The sequence below is a fragment of the Stylophora pistillata genome, chromosome 1 (genome assembly GCF_964205215.1).
Source record: "Stylophora pistillata chromosome 1, jaStyPist1.2, whole genome shotgun sequence".
Lineage (NCBI taxonomy): Eukaryota > Metazoa > Cnidaria > Anthozoa > Scleractinia > Pocilloporidae > Stylophora > Stylophora pistillata.
In genome coordinates, this window is record NC_142519.1 from 51,716,613 (window position 1) to 51,737,377 (window position 20,765).

The 20,765-nt window shown below is 39.6% G+C and overlaps 2 protein-coding genes and 1 long non-coding RNA gene across 3 annotated transcripts in view; 2 read left to right on the top strand and 1 right to left on the bottom strand.

The window, feature by feature from the left end:
* The window catches only part of LOC148742999 (tolloid-like protein 1), a 4,707-nt gene extending 3,638 nt beyond the window's left edge, over positions 1-1,069 (top strand). Inside the window, exons 3-4 of the mRNA XM_088761533.1 lie at positions 1-179; positions 465-1,069. The exon at positions 1-179 is cut by the window's left edge and continues 64 nt beyond it. Of these exons, the coding sequence (XP_088617659.1) occupies positions 1-179; positions 465-487 (202 nt within the window). The 3' untranslated portion in view covers positions 488-1,069. The remainder of the gene's footprint in view (positions 180-464) is intronic.
* Positions 1,070-5,382: 4,313 nt separating this feature from the next.
* Positions 5,383-10,370, bottom strand: LOC148743000 (uncharacterized). Its single transcript, XM_088749387.1, has 7 exons — positions 10,291-10,370; positions 9,786-10,059; positions 9,181-9,658; positions 7,951-8,899; positions 7,139-7,524; positions 6,060-6,271; positions 5,383-5,811 (listed from the first exon to the last, which is right to left on the bottom strand). Exons 1-7 carry the CDS (start codon positions 10,368-10,370, stop codon positions 5,383-5,385), a joined length of 2,808 nt encoding a protein of 935 aa, XP_088605513.1.
* A 154-nt stretch (positions 10,371-10,524) lies between these two features.
* On the top strand, positions 10,525-20,086 carry LOC148743001 (uncharacterized). The gene is made up of 3 exons (XR_016001874.1): positions 10,525-17,415; positions 17,770-17,857; positions 18,422-20,086. It is a non-coding gene; the product is annotated as an uncharacterized LOC148743001 (long non-coding RNA).
* Positions 20,087-20,765: the final 679 nt, after the last annotated feature.

The window sequence follows — 20,765 nt, forward strand, 5'->3', positions numbered from 1 at the left end:
GCAAGCTCTAAAAGGGCATTATATGGAGCTGAATTTCACCTTGAAGATTTCAGATAGAAAGCCCTGCAGTGATGATATGTATCTTGAGTTTCGTGATGGATACAATGTGTCAGCCAATCTCCTTGGCAGATTTTGTGGAAGAAACATTTCTGGTGTCGTGCGATCTAGTGGACATCAAAGTAATCCTAAGAAATTCTTTACAACTTTAAGTTTTCATATTCACAACATTCTTGTAGTTTTCAGAGTGACTTTTACTCATAAAAAGACCAGTCCTTGCTTATCCTGTGTGTCAAATTGACATGCTCTTTTTAATGTGTAATGAACCTTAGAGACTACCCTTATCATGAAACTATCTCTAAAGCTCTCCCTCCCATTGCCAGTGTTAAAACAATTTCTTGCCATCAAAATACAACAGTACTACAGTTTACATCGCTAACTCTATGTATTCATTAATCATTTTTCAGCTTCCATTGACTACTGGCCATAACTTCCAGTTCCTGACTAGATCCTCACAAATTGGTCCACTTCAAGTTCCAACTGTCCACTCCACTCCACTCCAGTCCACTCGACCGCTTCCCAGCTAACACATAACAAGTCAAGGCTGACTCCTTCCAGATTGATTCTGATGGAGAAAATACAAAGATGTGGGGAATTGGACTGTTTGGGAAGATGAGACCACAAATCGAGTTTCTCTTCACTTCTTTCCAATGTCTGCTACATCTTGTTACATGCATTTACTCTGATGATCATCTGGGAATGAGTCAGTAAGAAGACACTGATGGAAGACAAACACAACAGGTCAGAGAATTCCTTGTGGGTTGGACGAGAGGGTCTATAATATAAAGCACTGGTTGAACCTCATTTTAAATTTCAGACAGAAGTCTGGGGACTTCTCGTTCGGCTTAATTTAATGTAGCTAGATAAGTTAGTTGGGTCCCCTGGGGTTGGCTGGGCCTCCCTTTTTTCTTCCCTTAATTTTAATAGGGTTCCTTTTCAGGTACTTTCGGCTTAGGTTAGGTTTCGGCTTAAGATTCTTCTTTAGACAATTTTGGCCTTGATTCTACATCACTACTGCATCAACTGTGCACATATCCTCCAGGACTACAATGGCTCTTCAACCATGGACATCAACATCCACTCTTCCGCGCTGGAGCTCCCTGCTTAGTAGCGCCTCAAATACCAATTTTATAATGTTTCACCCGATAGCAGCAATTCCATAGACTGCAATCTAGTGAAGCATTTTCAACCAAATTATATTGTAAAAATTATTGCGGCAACCCATTTTGGCCAAAGGTTCAACCAGACATCGATTTAGTTACTATATATTTAACTGGATAAACTAGGCCATTCAACTGGGAAATGTGCTCATTTGCCACTTCTATCATGTTTAGTGGTTTAACTCCAGTTGAAGCCGCTTGTCAAGGCTTCATTTAGTGGGAAACAGGGAACTGCACACACCAGCTTAGGTCACAGAGAAAATAAACTAGGCTAAGTGTATGCTGTATTTTGACAGCATAATAGCTGTCAGTCCAAATTGCGAGCCAATTAAGGTCGAAAATACAACACATCAACCAACATCATGGAGCAAAAAAGGAATCACAATGGAGAGGAGACAACATAATATAGTTTTAAGAAATGGCCCATTATTAATATTTGCTTTTCAATCATACATTAAGCCAATTGTTTGACGAGTCAGCTTACACGCTGTCACCCAATTTTGCAAAATCAACTCCTCACTCAACATCCCAGCCTCGTGTGTACAGCAACCAACCCACAGAAAGGTAGGGTAAGGTCTGCCAGATGTCACCAGGTGAGTGGGTTTTATTTTCTTCCGAGTTCGGCTTTCAGTTTCAAATTCACTTCGGCTATCACTCCGGCCTTCCATTTCAACACCTATTGGCATCTAATTTACCGTATATAGGCTTGGTAACGACCTTGAATCGTTAGCTGGCTACCATCTGGGACACCATTAATGTTCTAATCGGGATGTCAACATTTACTGACACAAGAACACTTGAGGTTTCCACAGATGCTAAATTTTTCATATAGGAAAGCGCATCCTACCCTAGACGATTAACTCATAAAACGATTCATGTAACATTTTCAAAAATAAAAAATCGCAAAACTCTGTGTTTCTGTGTCTTACTCTGAAATAAATTGGCTACAAAGTACAATTAAACATAACACTGACTAATACCACATTTTTTTTCCAGAAAGAAGGTAAGTGCTACTAACATCTTTTATTTCAGGATTTCTGGGCCCATTTGGAAGCAAAATTGCACCCAACTTTTCTTCTAGGGCAGCATGAAGAAGCTCATTTTCGGGGGCAAATGTGCTTTGTGGCAGTTGAATGACCCTCGCTCTGTTTGAGAAACCACTTTAAGTGAACTTTCAGAGACTAGCTCATTTTCGGGAGCTAACATTTCCACTTCGATAAAAGATGATATTACTAACCGTTACTAATTCCAGGAAAGATGATGCTGTAGCTGATCTCATGGACCAGTTAAGATAGATATGAAGAAGAGAACTCTATTCATCTCAAGCTCTTTCTGCAGATGGTAAGTTGCAGTTGACTGTAGCTTTGTGTGTGTACATAACAGCATGCATGCTTTGGTGTTTTCAGGTCGTCTTTTTAGTGAGATCATCAACAGAAGGCTATGGAAAATCAGGTAAAATATAACAAAAGCATAAGGATATTTGTAACCATTTTACCTGCTAATAGAAAATTCAGATTTCAAACAGTTGAATACCTTTAAGGGGTAAATTATGCAACAAGTTAATTAACAAAGCATTTAAAGGCAGTTTTTCAGAATAGATTGACGGAGTATTGGTCTCATTTTAAAAAATGATTCAAGCTTTTTAGGGGGCATTAAGACACTAGAGAAAATTCAGTTACTAAGTTATCAACAGTTAGCTTAAAAAAAACCAAATTATCCAACTAGTCAATCACGTGCAAAAAGTTCAAGTACACTTGGCATGCTGTAGAAGGAAATCTCTTATTAAACCTTTGCATAGTTTTAATCTTACTAGGCCCTTTGCAACTAGAGAGAAAATGGTTAACTTGAAATACAACAATACAGCTGCTTACTACCCAGAAGAAACCAGCCTACAGGCCTTAAAACACCATGTCCCTTCTCTGGATCAACTACAACTATACGAAGTCCATCAAGCACCACCTAGTCCTTCACTTCAACCCCTGTGGAAGGCAACAAAATTAAGCCCAAGAGGCAAGAACTAGTATAATAAGTCCTTCCGTCTCCCCTTTAGAAGACCAACAAGACTTAAGACTAGGAGGGAAACTGGAACCTTTATCCCTCCTTACAGCTTCTATGGAAGACAAAAACACTTAAAGCTACAAGGCAAGAACTGCAAATGTTAGACCTCTACTTCAGCTCCAATGCAGAATAACAAGACTTGGACGCTAGACATGGAGTCTTGAGTCTTTCGTTTCAGCTCCTTCCGAAGACATCAACAGTTAAAGTTTCCAGACAAGAAATGGAATATTTTAGTCCTCTACTTCATTTTCACTGAAGACAACAAGACATCAAGCAAAGCAGCAAGAAATGAAATAGTTAGTCCTTCAATTCAGCTCCTAAGAAAGACAACATTACTTCAGCTCCTATAGACCACAGCAACACTTGAAGCTATTAGGCAAGAAATGGAATACTTCAGCTTCTATATAAAAAAAAAACAAGACTTGAAGCAAAGAGGCAAGAACTGGAATGTTCAGAACTTCACTTTAGATCTTATAGAAGAAGACTCTTGAAGTTACGAGAAAAGAGTGCCTTGTTTACTCCTTTACTTCACCTCATAAATGGGAGGGAACACAGTTGAAGCTAAGAGGCAAAGCCTGGAATATTTAGTCTTTTACTACAAGTCCTTTGGTAGACAGACAAGACTTAAAGATAAGAAGCAAGAACTGGATAATGTAGTCCTTAACTTCAGTTCCTTGAGAAGACGAGAAGACAAGACTTGAAGCTAAGAAGCAAAAGCTGGAATGTCCAGTGGTTTCAATTGGCTCCTACAAAAAAGAATGCTGCCAAAGTATTACAAGGAAAATCTATGGACCCTATTGTGTTGTACCTCTACTTGTTATATCCCTACCTGAAATTCTTTCTCTAACAAGGTTGCTAGGGTCTGTAGTTATCTTCCTTAATGACCGCTATCTTACTGAAATAGACTCTATCCTCTTGTTCTATAAATATTGATTTCATCTCTGTCATTTCTCCCTTTATAACAGCCAAATAAATCTTTGCCAGTATGGAATACTATTCCATTGTTTAAAAGCTTTCTTTTACATTCTCACATGTGCAGCTCGCTTTCAAGGGAGCAACTGCTGACAGAAATTATTGCAGACTGATAAGCCTCTCACTGCCAAGGTCTCGTGGAATAATACTCTTCACTGTCTGCCAGTTTTTATGATGTTAGCTTGGAGAATTTGGTTTTGGATCAACTAATAATTCCCTGGTTGATATGTTTCTTTATTCCTCATCACCTGTCTGCTTGATATTGTGTTGATAATGTAAGGAAAATTCTGTCCTGGTCACTCATCAGAATTAAAAAGAGATAAATTAGCTTCTAGATTAAGTACAGTGAGCTGTACAAAACCACCTTATACGATGTACATGTACATCCCCAGCACTTTCTTCAAAGTGCTTACATGTTTTATCGCTATGAGCCAAAGATCTGCAATTCCAATTTGCACACATAGCAATAAAGATCTGCATCAGGTTTCGTAGTGAGTCATCACAAAAGCTCCAACAAAGTTTTCGGCAATCATTCTAAGTGATTGACCTTGTAACGGTTCTTAAACCAGCTACTACATATCCCAACATAATTATTCTCTCTATAAGCGCTAATTACAAAGTACTGACATGTAGTTCCAAGGATGGCCATGCTGATTTTCACCGTACGAATCAAGCCGTCTTTTCCAGGAAGCAGTCTTTCAACTCTTCCCATCGGCCACTTTCCTCTCGACACCTTGTCTTCAGAAATCAGCATTACATCTCCAATCTTGAGGGCTGGTTGTTCATTCACCCACTTCTTTCTGACGGATAACTGTGGCAAGTACTCTTCCCGCCACCGTTGCCAGAAATGGTTAATAAGCTTCTGCTGGTACAGATATCGCTGCCTCGTTGTGCTTTTGTTTGCTGAAATTTCATCTACGAAGTTCGGTAAGCTAAACAGGGATCTTCCAATAGCAAGATGAGCTGGTGTTATAGGCGTTAGATCTCTTATGTCGTCACTTACTGTGGTGAGCGGTCTCGAGTTAATAACGGCTTCAATCCTGGCAAGGATGGTGGCAAACTCTTGATAGGACAACAGCGCTTTGCCCAAGATCTTGCGAAGAGGTTCCTTCACTGAACGCACCAGCCTTTCCCATCAGCCACCATGCCAAGGAGAGCGCTCGACGATGAACTTCCACTTGATTCCCTTGGAGGTCAATTTGGCCTGGAGCTCTTCCTGATCTATCCTGTCCCACAATCCTTTATTGTCAGATGACCCTTGTGTGAACAACTGTTGGATCTCACGGTCAGCGCATTTGAACGTGTTCGCATTGTCAGACCAGATGGTTCTACAGAGCCCTCGTCTACTGATCATACGAAGAAATGCCTGAAAGAACTCTTTAGTGGACAAGTCATCCGTAAGCTCTAGATGGGTCATGCGGGAGGAGGCACAAGTGAAGTTGCATATGTAAGCCTTTTCTGGGGAGGCACTCCCTCGTATGAACAATGGCCCTGCAAAGTCTACACCAACGTGAGTGAAGGCTGGAGACAATGACACCCTCTCTGATGGCAATGGCGCCATTTTCTGTGAACATGGACCAACTCATTGACGTCGACAAACAAGGCACTTTTCCAGGATTCTTTTACTTCACGATGTCCCTTGGTGAGCCAGATCTCTTGTCGTAGAACCGAAAGAGTGCCCTCAGGTCTAGCATGAAGTAGCTCCTTGTGCACACTTTGTATGATTTTCTCAACTACCGCATGCCTATGTGGTAAGAGTATTGGATGTTTGGTACCCTATGGCAAGTCTGAGTGCTGTAATCTACCTCCTACCCGCAGCAAGCGATCTCTCTTGTCGTAATAAGGGTCCAATTTTAATATAGCACTGGTGTTTGCTAAAGGAAGGTCCTCCTCCAGCCTTTCATACTCTGCTTGGTACACCTCTTGTTGTATCTCCCGGTACCACCTCAACTTGGCATCTTGCAGCTCCTCGGCTGACAGCTCTTTAGAACCTACACTTATTCCTGACTTAAAAGCTCGAACACCTCAAAGAACAAATGCTGTTACCCGGATTAGTGTCAGCCATTGCTCATATCGAGTTGGATCAATTACTGGTTCCATAGTAATCAACGCGCACGTTCCTGTCACCCTTTGTTTTCTTTCTTTCTCCACAGACTCAGTCAATTCGTTTGGCGACTCTCGTTGTTCAGGCAGGCATTGAGAAGATAACCAGCAAGGTCCACTCTACCACAACTTGCTATCAGCTAAGACCTTTACAAGCACTCCACGTGTAAGTCAGCAGGATTGTCCTCCCCTGAACAATGTTTCCAATTGTGGGGGTCCCATGTGGACTGAATCACAGCCACGCGGTTTGCTACAAATGTCTTCCACTGGCTACTTGCACCTCTGATCTACTGAAGAGTTACCATGCTGTCAGTCCAGCACACTACCTGCTCTACTTTGAGTGTTAACGTTAGGGATTCTACAACAAACCTCAGCAATCTTGCGTTAACAACAGCTGCAAGTAACTCTAATCTCGGTAACGATACAGCCTTTGCGGCAGCCACCCTTGACTTGGACATGACAAGATGTGTTAACGCATGGCTGGTTTAATCCAAGCACTTGATATAGACTGCCGCACCGTATGCCTTAGGTGAAGCATCACCGAGGCCATGGAGCTCTATTCTAGAACTTGATCCAATGTTTTCCATGAAATAGCGGGGAATGGTGATACAACTTAACTGTGAAAGTCCCGATTTCCACGACCTCCACTGCTTAGCAATATCCTCATCTAACTGCTCCTCCCACTGTAAACCCCTCTGCCATAGTTCTTGGAAAACATTTTCGCTCTGATTGTAAATGGTGTGATTAGTCCCATGGGTCAAAAACCCTCGACGCAGTGCTCAACAGACTTCTCTTCGTTTCAGGGTCACGAACAGCCAGCGTACTTGGTGGCACGTTAAAGAGGAAGCAGTCAGTTAGTGTATTCCAACATATTCCCAGTGCCTTGAGTGGTTCCCTTGCATTGAAATCAACAGTACTGGACTCTGCCTGATCTTGCTCTGCAATGTGGCTAAGGACCTTCTTCGAATTACTGGCCCACTTCGTCAGATTAAATCCACCTCGTTCCATCATCGCACTTAAGGACTGCTGTAACTTCACTGTATCTTCAACATCATCAGCACCACTAAGGCAGTCATCCACGTACATGTTCGACAGGACTTTCCTTGATGCATCAGGGAACTCTTCACTGCATTTCTTCGCATGGCTTTGAACTGTGGCAATGGCCAGGAATGAACTACAATTAACACCAAATGCTAACCTTTGCAGCTTGTACACTCCCGGTGGTTTATCACTTTGTAGACCCCTTCAAAGATATCGTAGAGTGTCCTGGTCTTGTTCGTCAACCTTGATCTGGAGGAACATCTTTTCAACATCATCCATAAGTGCAATCCTACGTGCTCGGAATCGAAGTAATACTGATACCAGGTTAGGTTGAAGTGCTGGCCCTGACAGAATACAGTCATTGAGAGATACCTCATGCTCGTCACATGCTAAAGCATCAAAAAGAACACGGCATTTTGTAGTTTTCTTGTCCTCTCGAAAGACTGCAAAATGAGATAAATACCTGACCTTCTCGTTATCATCAACAGCTTCCTTTACTTCTACAGCAAATCCCTTATCTACGTATTGGTTGATGGTATCCTTGTAAGCATTGGCTTACACTGGGTTTCGTCTAAGCTGTCTTTCGACACTCTCAAGTCTATTGGCAGCCTGGAGGTAGTTTGACTTGAATGGCAGAGCATCGCTTTTCCATAACAGCGGTACTTCATAACGCTCACCATCAAACTTCAGTCCCTCGTTGAAATGTCTAACACACTCTTCTTCCTCTAAGGACATGGGTGTATTCCTTTTATCTACAATTCCAATAGATTCCAGCTCCCAAAACTGCTTAAGAATGTCTGTAACTGGATCAATGCACACGGTAGACAGCATGGATTGAGTGTTCTTGGAAGGAAGACCCTCAATGGGTCCTCCTACAATCCATCCAAGTGTTGACTCTATTGCAGTGGGAGCATGAGTGGTTTCCCCTTTCTTGCATTTACCACTCATAAACGAAAAGTGAAAGCCTGCCCCTATCAAAATATCGACGTTAACTGGTCCACGAGGGTACGAGTCGGCAAGTATCAAGTTCCGCAGATGGGGATAATCTTCTAGCCTGAGCTGCACTGGTTCTAGCGGTGTGCAGATTTTTTCAATGGTGAGGGCCTCCATGCTAACTGGCGTTGAAACGTTTTCTTGAACAGAGGCAAGTGAGAACCTGACTTTCTCCATTCTCTTCGTTTGACTGGTTTCTCCCCCTAACATGGATACACTAAGGACCTCAGAAGGTCTATGAGGGGCAAATGATTTGGCAGCCTTCTTGGTGATGTAAGACCTCTGGCTTCCTGAGTCAAACAAAACCCTTACAGGTGCTCTCTGGAAATCGTCTGAAACCAGCATGGCTGTCCCAATCTGTAATAAGGTTTGTTGCATCTTGGAGTTGTACGACGCCACGAATCCACTTAACGTTGTATGTCCCTTTTCTTCCATGGTAGGATCCCAGTCACCATGAAGTATATTGTGATGACGCCGGCCATATCCTTCAACTTTGCACTTGAGTTGGCGGCAGACTGAAGAATAGTGGAAAGTATTTGCAGGCTTTAAACAGTTAAAACACAGCCGGCTCTCCCTTACTAACTGCCAACATTTGTCAACTGACTTTCGCTCAAGCTCTGGACATTTAAATATTTCATGTCCCTGCTCCTTACACACATGGCAAGCTGCATAACTTCTCCGATTTGTCTCACTTGCTAGTAGAGCGGCTGCTGAAAACACTTTCTCCCGGATGTTCCTTGCCCCAGCTCCATCCTGTCCTGTCCCCCACTTCCTCTAGCTGTCCCACCATTCTCACCAATCATACTAGCATTCCTTTTTCCGGCCTCCTTGGAAATCACTTGTTTATTCAGGAACTTGAAGAAAAGTTCAAGATCAACACTTTCTTCGTTGGTGTCAGTTAGTTCTAATTCCCATTTCTCGGATAACTCAGGTGGAAGTTTGGTTTCCAATATTGGAAGGATACAAGAATGGGTCATTGGCTTTTCGCCTAGGGCCTCCAGTGCTCTAATCCGATTCTTTAGAGTATCATGGAGATCTCGCAAAAACTCTACTCCCTTGTTTGACCTTGGTAGCTGGACAATTGACTTGACTAGAGATGAAATAATTATTCTTTTCCTACCAAAGCGATGTTTCAGAGCATCAACAGCATGCTGATAATTAGCACTAGTGACGTCAAATCCTTCGATTGTATGATAAGCAATCCCTTCAAGCACTGAACGCAGGTAGGTGAACTTTTGAACAGCTGGCACATTGTCATTATCACGAATAGCAACCTCCAATTGGTCCCAAAAAAATTTGAAATTTTAAAACATCTCCATCAAACTTGGGTAACTCAAGTTTTGGTAATTTTAAATGTGACTGTTTGTGCTCCGCTGAACCCGAAGCAGTTTGTTCGTCTACCTTGGAAACTTCCTGAATAGATATATACTCTTGAGCTATGTATAAAGCATTATCAATAACTCGATAGTCAATCCACCCTTGAGCTTTTTCAGCTACTTCATCATCAGAAATAAGAGCAATCATTTCCTCTCTTACCTCACTGCAACTCTCCATGTAACCATTCAACTTTTGAACACGATTTTCCATTCTTATGACGTTGTTGCTGGGACTTTTGCTTGTCTCAAGTATTACTTGTATCACAGCATTAATGTCCATCTTGAGGATCATTTCTTTCCTTATTAACAACCGAAAATTACTTAACTGATGATTAGGAGACTGTGACGACAAAAGTTCACCAGTTGATGCTGCAGGCACGTTGTCAGCTGGCAAGGCCTGTTTAGAGCCTGTATGAGTCGATCCCTTACTTTTGTTTTGCAAAGATGGAGGATTAGATTCTTGTTGTTTTATAGCAACGATATGTCGAGCCATGAGAGCTGATTTCTTTCCTTTTGCCGGTAATCCTCACCTTTGTAACTCGGCTTTGACCTGGGAAAGAGACATTTCACTTACAATTTCCTCCGCTGACGATGCACAGTTGTCTGCCATATTCAATCCTGTAATCGTTTATCTCGATGTTTACTTTTCTGCTTAGTGCTTTGCTTCCCCAAAGGTTTCTCAGATCCGGCTCCGAAGGACCATAATGTTTTGTTCAGACTACTAAATAACTTCAACTTTCGACAACGGTTTAAATCACTCCTTTTAATCCAACGAAAAGACTGCCAACTTCAAGCGGAAAGCACACTTTCCTATATCCCACAATACTAACACAACAAAAATGTCCTTAGTAGGGTGGTCTCATCACAAGTCCAGTCTCACTGGAGGGGCGTGATATCCTCCCACGGCAGGTCCGGGCCAGAACAACCACCAAACAAAGAAATATAAAAGATTTCAAGGCCTGATTAACAGCTTTACAATAGATCATCCAATTTAATACAAGACATGCTTTGCCGTAACGACAAAGGACAGACTTAAAATCAACTGAGGTGAGTATCACTTAAAACTTTAGTGGGATTCAAACCCATAACAGTTGCAACAATGAAAACAAAAACAAAAAAAGGTTAAAGATCTTTTGGTCTCAGTGGGATTCAAACCCATTCAAGTAAGTGCTAAAAGCCTTTAGGCAAGACTGTGCACTAGTGCAACTGTAACCAAGGCAGAACTAAATGAATGCTGCTGATGAAGACAGTCAACAGCCCAGACACATATCATGAAGAGATCAATCATCACAACATCCCAAAGTCAGCCACAAGGAAACTACACTGGACAAGCAGATTTAAGGTGGGTAGATGACTATAGCATTGCAACAACCTCGTATTTGAACAGGCAGCCTCTCAGGACAAAGTTCCCTTGTGCTTAACAAAGAGTTTTGAAGATCCCAGCCAAGTTTCCATTTGTGTCCCAATGAAAGTATTCCTAAGGAATTCCTTACAACTTTAAGTTTTCATATTCACAACATTCTTGAAGTTTTCAGAGTGACTTTTACTCCTAAAAAGACCATTCCTTGCTTATCTTGTGTGACAAATTGACATGCTCTATTTTGTGTGTAAAGGAAACCTTAGAAACTACCCTAGTCATAAATTTCTCTCTAATGCTCTCCCTCCCATTGCCAATGTTCAAAAAAATTTCTTGCAATCAAAATATTACAGTACTACAGTTTATATCGCTAACTCTACATATTCATTAATCAATTTTCAGCTCCCATTGACCACTGGCCATAACATGCGGTTCCTGACTCAATCCTCACAAACTGGTCCACTTCCAGTTCCAAATGACCACTCCACTCCACTCCAGTCCACCCCAGTCCAGTCTGACCTAGTCCGTTCCAGTCACCTTTCCTTTTCCCACTGCTTCCCAGCTAACACATAACAAGTCAAGGCTGACTCCTTCCAGATTGATTCTGATGGAGAAAATACAAAGATGTGGGGAATTGGACTGTTTGGGAAGATGAGACCACAAATCGAGTTTCTCTTCACTTCTTTCCAATGTCTGCTACATATTGTTACATGCATTTACTCTGATGATCATCTGGGAATGAGTCAGTAAGAAGACACTGATGGAAGACAGACACAACAGGTCAGAGAATTCCTTGTGGGTTGGACGAGAGGGACTATAATATAAAGCACTGGTTGAACCTCATTTTAAATTTCAGACAGAAGTCTGGAAACGTCTCATTCGGCTTAATTTAATGTAGTTAGCTAAGTTAGTTGGGTCCCCTGGGGTTGGCTGGGCCTCCCTTTTTTCTTCCCTTAATTTTAATAGGGTTCCTTTTCAGGTACTTTCGGCTTAGGTTAGGTTTCGGCTTAAGATTCTTCTTTAGACAATTTCGGCCTTGATTCTACATCACGACTGCATCAACTGTGCACATATCCTCCAGGACTACAATGGCTCTTCAACCATGGACATCAACATCCACTCTTCCGCGCTGGAGCTCCCTGCTTAGTAGCGCCTCAAATATCAATTTTATAATGTTTCACCCGATAGCAGCAATTCCATAGACTGCAATCTAGTGAAGCATTTTCAACCAAATTATATTGTAACAATTATTGCGGCAACCCATTTTGGCCAAAGGTTCAACCAGACATCAATTTAGTTACTATATATTTAACTGGATAAATTAGGCCATTCAACTGGGAAGTGTGCCCATTTGCCACTTCTATCATGTTTAGTGGTTTAACTCCAGTTGAAGCCGCTTGTCAAGGCTTCATTTCGTGGGAAATAGGGAGCTGCATTCACCAGCTTAGGTCACAGAGAAAATAAACTAGGCTAAGTGTATGCTGTATTTTGACAGCATAATAGCTGTCAGTCCAAATTGCGGGCCAATTAATGTCGAAAATACAACACAACCAACATCATGGAGCAGAAAAGGAATCACAATGGAGAGCAGACAACATAATATAGTTTTAAGAAATGGCCCAGTATTAATATTTGCTTTTCAATCATACATTAAGCCAATTGTTTGACGAGTCAGCTTACAGGCTGTCACCAAATTTTGCAAAATCAACTCCTCACTCAACATCCCAGCCTCGTGTGTACAGCAACCAACCCACAGAAAGGTAGGGGAAGGTCTGCTAGATGTCACCAGGTGAGTGGGTTTTATTTTATTCCGAGTTCGGCTTTCAGTTTCAAATTCACTTCGGCTATCACTCCGGCGTTCGATTTCAACACTTATTGGCATCCAATTTACTGTATATAGGCTTGGTAACGACCTTGACTCGTTAGCTAGCTACCATCTGGGACACCATTAATGTTCTAATCGGGATGTCAACATTTACTGACATAAGAACACTTGAGGTTTCCACAGATGCTGAATTTTTCATATAGGAAAGCGCATCCTACCCTAGTCGATTAACTAATAAAACGATTCATGTAACAATTTCAAAAATAAAAAATCGCAAAACTCTGTGTTTCTGTGTCTTACTCTGAAATAAATTGGCTACAAAGTACAATTAACATAACATTGACTAATACCACATCTTTCCAGAAAGAAGGTAAGTGCTACTAACATCTTTTATTTCAGGATTTCTGGGCCCATTTGGAAGCAAAATTGCACCCAACTTTTCTTCTAGGGCAGCATGAAGAAGTCCATTTTCGGGGGCAAATGTGCTTTTTGGCAGTTGAATGACCCTCGCTCTGTTTGAGAAACCACTTTAAGTGCACTTTCAGAGACTAGCTCATTTTCGGGAGCTAACATTTCCACTTCGATAAAAGATGATACTACTAACAGTTACTAATTCCAGGAAAGATGATGCTGTAGCTGATCTCATGGACCAGTTAAGATAGATATGAAGAAGAGAACTCTATTTATCTCAAGCTCTTTCTGCAGATGGTAAGTTGCAGTTGACTGTAGCTTTGTGTGTGTACATAACAGCATGCATGCTTTGGTTTTTTCAGGTCGTCTTGTTAGTGAGATCATCAACACAAGGCAATAGAAAATCAGGTGAAAAATAACGAAAGCATAAAGATATTTGTAACCATTTTACCTGCTAATAGAAAATTCAGATTTCAAACAGTTGAATACTTTTAAGGGGTAAATTTTGCAACAAGTTAATTAACAAAGCATTTAAAGGCAGTTTTTCAGAATAGATTGACGGAGTATTGGTCTCATTTTAAACAATAATTCAAGCTTTTTGGGGGATATTAAGCCACTAGAGAAAATTCAGTGACTAAGTTATCAACAGTTCAAGTACACTTGGCATGCTGTAGAAGGAAATCTCTTATCAAACCTTTGCATAGTTTTAATCTTACTAGGCCCTTTGCAACTAGAGAGAAAATGGTTAACTTGAAATACAACAACACAGCTGCTTACTACCCAGAATAAACCAGCCTACAGCCCTTAAAACACAATGTCCCTTCTCTGTATCAACTGCAACTATACGAAGTCCATCAAGCACCACATAGTCCTTCACTTCAACCCCTGTGGAAGGCAACAAAATTAAGCCCAAGAGGCAAGAACTAGTATAATAAGTCCTTCCGTCTCCCCTTTAGAAGACCAACAAGACTTAAGACTAGGAGGAGAACTGGAACCGTTATCCCTCCTTACAGCTTCTATGGAAGACTAAAACACTTAAAGCTACGAGGCAAGAACTGCCAATTTTAGACCTCTACATCAGCTCCAATGCAGAATAACAAGACTTGGACACAAGACTTTATTTAGTGGGAAATAGGGAACTGCACACACCAGCTTAGGTGACAGACAATAAACTACTTGTAAAATTGTTTGATAGCATAACAGCTGTCAGTTTAAATTCTGGATAAAATAGAACACATCAACTAACATTATGGAGCAGATGAGGAGTCACAATGGAGAGGAAACCTCATATTAGTCTTAAGAAATGGCCCAGTTAAAATATTTGCTTTTGGTTCATACATTAAACCCATTGTCTTAAAAACTCGGCTTCCAAGCTGTCTTCAAAATGTTGGGGAATAGAATACTCTTCTCTTTAGAAATTGGATCACAGAGGCCTGATGTGTGCAGCAACCAACCCTTACAAAGGTAGGGCAAGGTCTCCAAGTTGTCACCAGATGGGTGTGTTTTATTCTATTCCGAGTTCGGCTTGCAGTTTGAAATTCCCTATGGCTATCATTCCGCCTTTCGATTTCAACATCAATTGGCATCAAATTTACCGTCTAAGAGCTTGATAACGACCCTTACTCGTTAACTAGCCAACCTCTTAAACCTGATCGGGGACACCCTGAGTGTTCCAATCGGGGTGTTGACATTTACTGACACAGGAACACTTGAGATTTCTGCAGATGCTTAATTTTTCATTTAGGAAATTTAAAGTGCATCCCACCCTTAGCAAGAATTTAACAAGCAACTGATGGTAATAATTTATTTTCAAAAAGTAGAGAGAAACAACCTGTGTGTCTGTCATTCTTCTTCAGAAACCTACCTTCAGACTTTAACCACAAGATTACTAATTTATTTACTTTTCAGGGATTTAATTCTAGCAGCTCAGAGCCCATTTTTTGGAGCAGACCTGAAGATTGATGGTTCATAACAACAAAAAATTAATGTGTCACGAAAATATACACATGCAAATTCATTGAAAACTTAAGAATGATGTTCATAGAAAAATAAATTAAAAAAGACTGTCTCTCTGTGTGTCACTTTCTTAGAAAGTCATAGTTACTAACAACTAACTTTTTTCAGGAACAAGGTAAGTGCCATTATTTGGGGCTGACACTTAATTTATTGCATTTTTTTTTCAGGACATGATAAGTGTACTAGCCTATTTTGGTTGCACCATCATTCTCTTACAAATACATACATCATTTTACTTGTTATTAATCACTATGTTAACAAACATTTCTTCAAACAGCAAAAAAGGTGAGTGCTACTAATGCCTCCAACATGTACGTGCAGATATCAGTGGATAATCATCAAGTTATTAGTCAGTATGTTCTCAAACATTTTTTTTAATAGCATTAAAGGTGAGTATCAATAATACTTCTTATATGAGTCTAAAACCCATCATGTTCCTAATCAGTATGTTCTCAAACATTTTTTTAAACAGCAAATAAGGTGAGTATCAATAATACTTCTTACATCAGTCTATAACCCATCATGTTCCTAATCAGTATGTTCTCAAACATTTTTTTAAACATCAAATAAGGTGAGTATCAATAAATATATCTTATTAACCAAGTGCGAGGGCCGTACTGGGAGAATATCAGCCTGAGATCTTGACAGTATGGACCGAGTGCAGCGAGGTCCGTACAACAAAGCTTGAAGGCGGATATTCTTCCAGTACAGTCCTGAGGAAGCCTGGTTAATAGGAGATTTATTATAAGACTGAAGTTCAAAGGGACACAAGTGCGGTATCATTCAGGACCATTCGGGATAGTGCCCGGTCCAATACTTAGAGAATATTGACCGGCAATAGAGCATTTTGATTGGTTGATTTTAGTTATTAGCCCTCTGACTGCCCGAGTCGTGTAATAATACTTCTTATATCAGTCTATAACCCATCATGTTCCTAATCAGTATGTTCTCAAACATTTTTTTAAACAGCAAATAAGGTGAGTATCAATAAATATATCTTATTAACTAAGTGCGAGGGCCATACTGGGAGAATATCAGCCTGAGATCTTGACAGTACGGACCGAGTGCAGCGAGGTCCGTACAAAAAAAGCTTGAGGGCCGATATTCTTCCAGTACAGTCCTGAGCAAGCTTGGTTAATAGGAGATTTATTATAAGACTGAAGTTCAAAGGGACACAAGTGCGGTATCATTCGGGATAGTGCCTGGTCCAATACTTAGAGAATATTGACCGGCAATAGAGCATTTTGATTGGTTGATTTTAGTTATTGGCCCTCTGACAGCAAAAATGGTGAGTATCAATAATACTTCTTATATCAGTCTTAATAACCCATCATGTTCCTAATCAATATGTTCTCAAACATTTTTTTAAACAGCAAAAATGGTGAGTATCAATAATACTTCTTATATCAGTCTTAATAACCCATCATGTTCCTAATCAGTATGTTCTCAAACATCTTATTAAACAGCAAATAAGGTGAGTATCAATAATACTTCTTATATCAGTCTATAACCCATCATGTTCCTAATCAGTATGTTCTCAAACATTTTTTAAAACAGCAAATAAGGTGAGTATCAATAATACTTCTTATATCAGTCTATAACCCATCATGTTCCTAATCAGTATGTTCTCAAACATTTTTTTAAACAGCAAATAAGGTGAGTATCAATAATACTTCTTATATCAGTCTATAACCCATCATGTTCCTAATCAGTATGTTCTCAAACATTTTTTTAACAGCAAAAAAGGTGAGTATCAATAATACCTCTTATATATTCTATAACTCATCATATTACTAACCATGCAGTATGTTCTCAAACATTTTTTTAACAGTAAAAACGGTGAGTGCTACTTATGCCTCTTATTTCTATTTCTCATCAAAACAAGGTTAGTCATGGTAACATTTTTATATTGGGAGCTTGAAGTCTTATTTCCAGGGCAAACAAGTAGATTAAAAACAGGAAAAAGATTTCAGACTACAGACAAACAAACAAACAAATTCTTATTATTTTTGCAGCTCAGACACTCATTCTCAGCCAATTCAAAAGGTAAGTAAGCTTAGCTGTTACAAATACAGTATGCAGAACAGCCTGAAGGCTTCAGTTAGTTTCCAGGAAATCTGATCATTTGAAATCACCAAAATAAACCAGAATCAATTCACAGATCCTATCCAGGTCAGCATTGAACCCTTTACCTCAAGGAAATTATTAACATATAACTCTCCCAAATAATATCTCTACAATATCCAGCAAACAGGTAATGAGAGCAACCAAACTTGTCAGATAGAAGTTGTTAGGCAAAGGAACTTAAATAAAACACTTATAACACTCTTGAAATATATAGAGACTGCACAAATCCCAAAATGGCATATAATTCTTGTTCTGGTTATACCCCTTTGACAGCCTATCAGACCAGTCATGAGTATTCTGAATGTGTGCTGAACAGTCCTTAGCAGCTAGAAAGCCCCATGCTTGAAACAAAAACTTAAAGGTTGGTCCTTTCTATTTGAGTTTTTAGGATGTAAGTTGCACTACAAGAATAAGGAAGAGGTACTCACTATTCATGAGACAAAATAATTTCAGAGAAAGTATCCAGCAATCATACAGGTTCATTGCTTAGGACTAACTTTCAAATCTAACTCTTGTAACATCCTTTAACAAAAATCTACGTCTTCAAACAAAACAAATCATGTATTCCTTGCACTGCTGCTATGGTTTTTTTTAACCGGAAAAAAATTTGATAACGTGATTTTGACATTTAAAAGAATTTTGGCACAGTACCTTGAGGTATTGTTATTATTGGCATACACTTCACAGAGTGTTAGTGTGTTCCTCCACTTTGAATTCAAAGAATCTGCAGATGCTCTGAATACAGTACATCAACCCAAGCAGCAAATGTACATTTAAAAGATATAACTGTGTGTGAAAATTTTGAGTGTTGGCAAAATTAACATTCCAAATAATTCAAAATAGGTTACAAAAATTTAGCAATTAACTAACACTAATTTCTTCACAACATTATTAAAATTATCTGCTGTTTTATTTTTGTTTTCAGCCTCTACAAATGTAACTACTGGTGCCTAAGAAGGAGATAAGGCACTTTCATAAAGGACACTAACAAACAAAGGCTGTGTAATTACAGTAGTAGAACATTTTAGGGTAAAACATTGTTAAGCTACCTTCAAACCCCGAAGGTTTAATCACCATAGCACAGGTTTGGGGAACATGGTCCCCATTTTTTCCCCATGTGGGGATTTTGTGGGTTTACATGTCCAGCCATGGTGCAATCACCTCTTACACCTTAGAATTAGTGTGCATATTCTCCATACTTTTTTCTTGAAATTTCCAAAGGCACTGACCAGGAGAATTTGAATAAAAACCAAAAGCTTCCTTGCCAAAATTTTTGATCCAAAATTGATACTGCAAGAACTAATTAGATGCTCTCAATATGTTGTACGATGTAATACATATTTCACCTAGCTGAATGACAATCAACAAATATAAAAAACTTTAACTTGGTATGAAATAATAAATATTTTTGTGTTCAAGAAAACATGCTTGGACTTGAATTAAAATCAGGGGTGTTGGAAGTTAAAACATGACATTTCCAAAATTTGGGCATTTTGCACTTGGAACATTCTGAGCTCTCCATAATATTCTTTAAAGCTTATAATCTAACAACTAACCTTTTAATCCACTATTTACTCAAGGAGAAATCTGAGTGTTTCAGGTCAGGGGATAAAATCCAAAATTAACAAGGTTTTTTTTTTTGGAAAATGATTCAAGTCTTAGCACATCACAATTTTCTTGAAGTACTTAGCTGAGGTCAAAGTTCAGATTTCTCAATCAACATGTTATATAGATTATTTGAACTCTAAAACTTGCTTAAAAGGTTTAATAAACGACTTCTGCAGCAACTCTGCATGTAGTTAGATCCAAAAAAGCATATATTAAGTAAAGAACTGTATTTTTGAATATATCATATCATATTACAATAGTTTAGAAGTTGTCAGACATTCAGGAGGAAATTTAGAATGTTATTCCCATATAACAGACTGATGTCAAAGCAAAGTAGGTTTGAGATAACTCAAATGTTTTGGGTGGAAGGTATGGGCGGTGGAGTGGTGGTGATGGTAAGGACTAAGAAACAGATTGAGACGGAGGGAGGGCTACTAGTGTGGGCGGGGGTGTACAAATGTGGCTATGACTGAAAAGGATCATGGGAGGTTGGGGAGGTAAAATGTTTGGATGGGTGGGGATTAAATGAGATTGGGTTAGAGACAGGGAGGGTTACAGGCTAGGGTGAGGGTTTTAACTTGGGTAGAGAGGAATAGGGTGGTTGTTATGCTGTTTGGAGATGGTGGGTTAGTGTTTGGCTGGAGTTTTGGTGGGCAGGCAGGCAGACATTGATTTGAGGCTGAGTTAAGGTTCCTATTTAGGAATAAGGTGGAATGTTTGAGTTGTCTCAAATTCACTTCTGTGTTTTTCATCAATTTGAAACTTTTTGAGTCATTACTTGTAAATCTTTTAATACTGTTTCCAATTATTTGAAGGAAATTAGCACCTAAGTTCTTAAGTACATAATTTTTTCCAGTTCTCTTTAAGTTAAAATTTCATTCTTGCTGAGTTTAAATGTTGTGGTATGTTTTCCCCTCAATTCAATTATTTACAAAAGATTCCTGTGTTTTAATAAAGCAAGAATATTACAGTTTGATCAAAAGATGTCTTTTTTGTTTTTTCTTCCTAATCCCAAACTTCCTATTCTTATTAATTATTTTTAATCCATAGAAACCTTAGCATGGTCATTTTGTGGAGACTCAAATGTGCTCAAAGAGACAGAGGAGGTTCTAGACAGTAAATCAAAAATAACAATTTTGGACAGCTGCATAATAAAAGTATGAAGTGTTATCATCTGAATAACGGTGGCTCTGGAATAGACTGTTATGGGTGATGGCAACCAACCCCTTAAAGTGCACCTAAACCCAAATTTTTTTTTTTCCGCTTAACGAAATAAGCGTATTTTTTGGAGTATTTCTGTGCAAACATTTTTTTATTTGCTCAAATCCTCAATTGTCTGTGCCCAGTCAAAATACGGAAAATCGGCCGCCATCTTGCCCCACGGCCGAGTTTAAAGAGGAATGGCTCTAGCGGGTAATGTGACGTCAAATCGAGAACACAAAAGACTGCATTTCACACATTTTCGCTTGTTTGGGAAGGTTATAGTCGATTTTGTCCGAAAATATGCCGACTAAGTGTGTCGTAGGAGGATGTAGCAACGTGCGAAATTTGCAAGAGGGTATCACGCTTCATACATTCCTCATACAACACACCTGGTCGGCATATTTCGGACAATATCGACCAAAACCTTCCCAATCAAGTGAAAATGTGTGAAAAGCAGA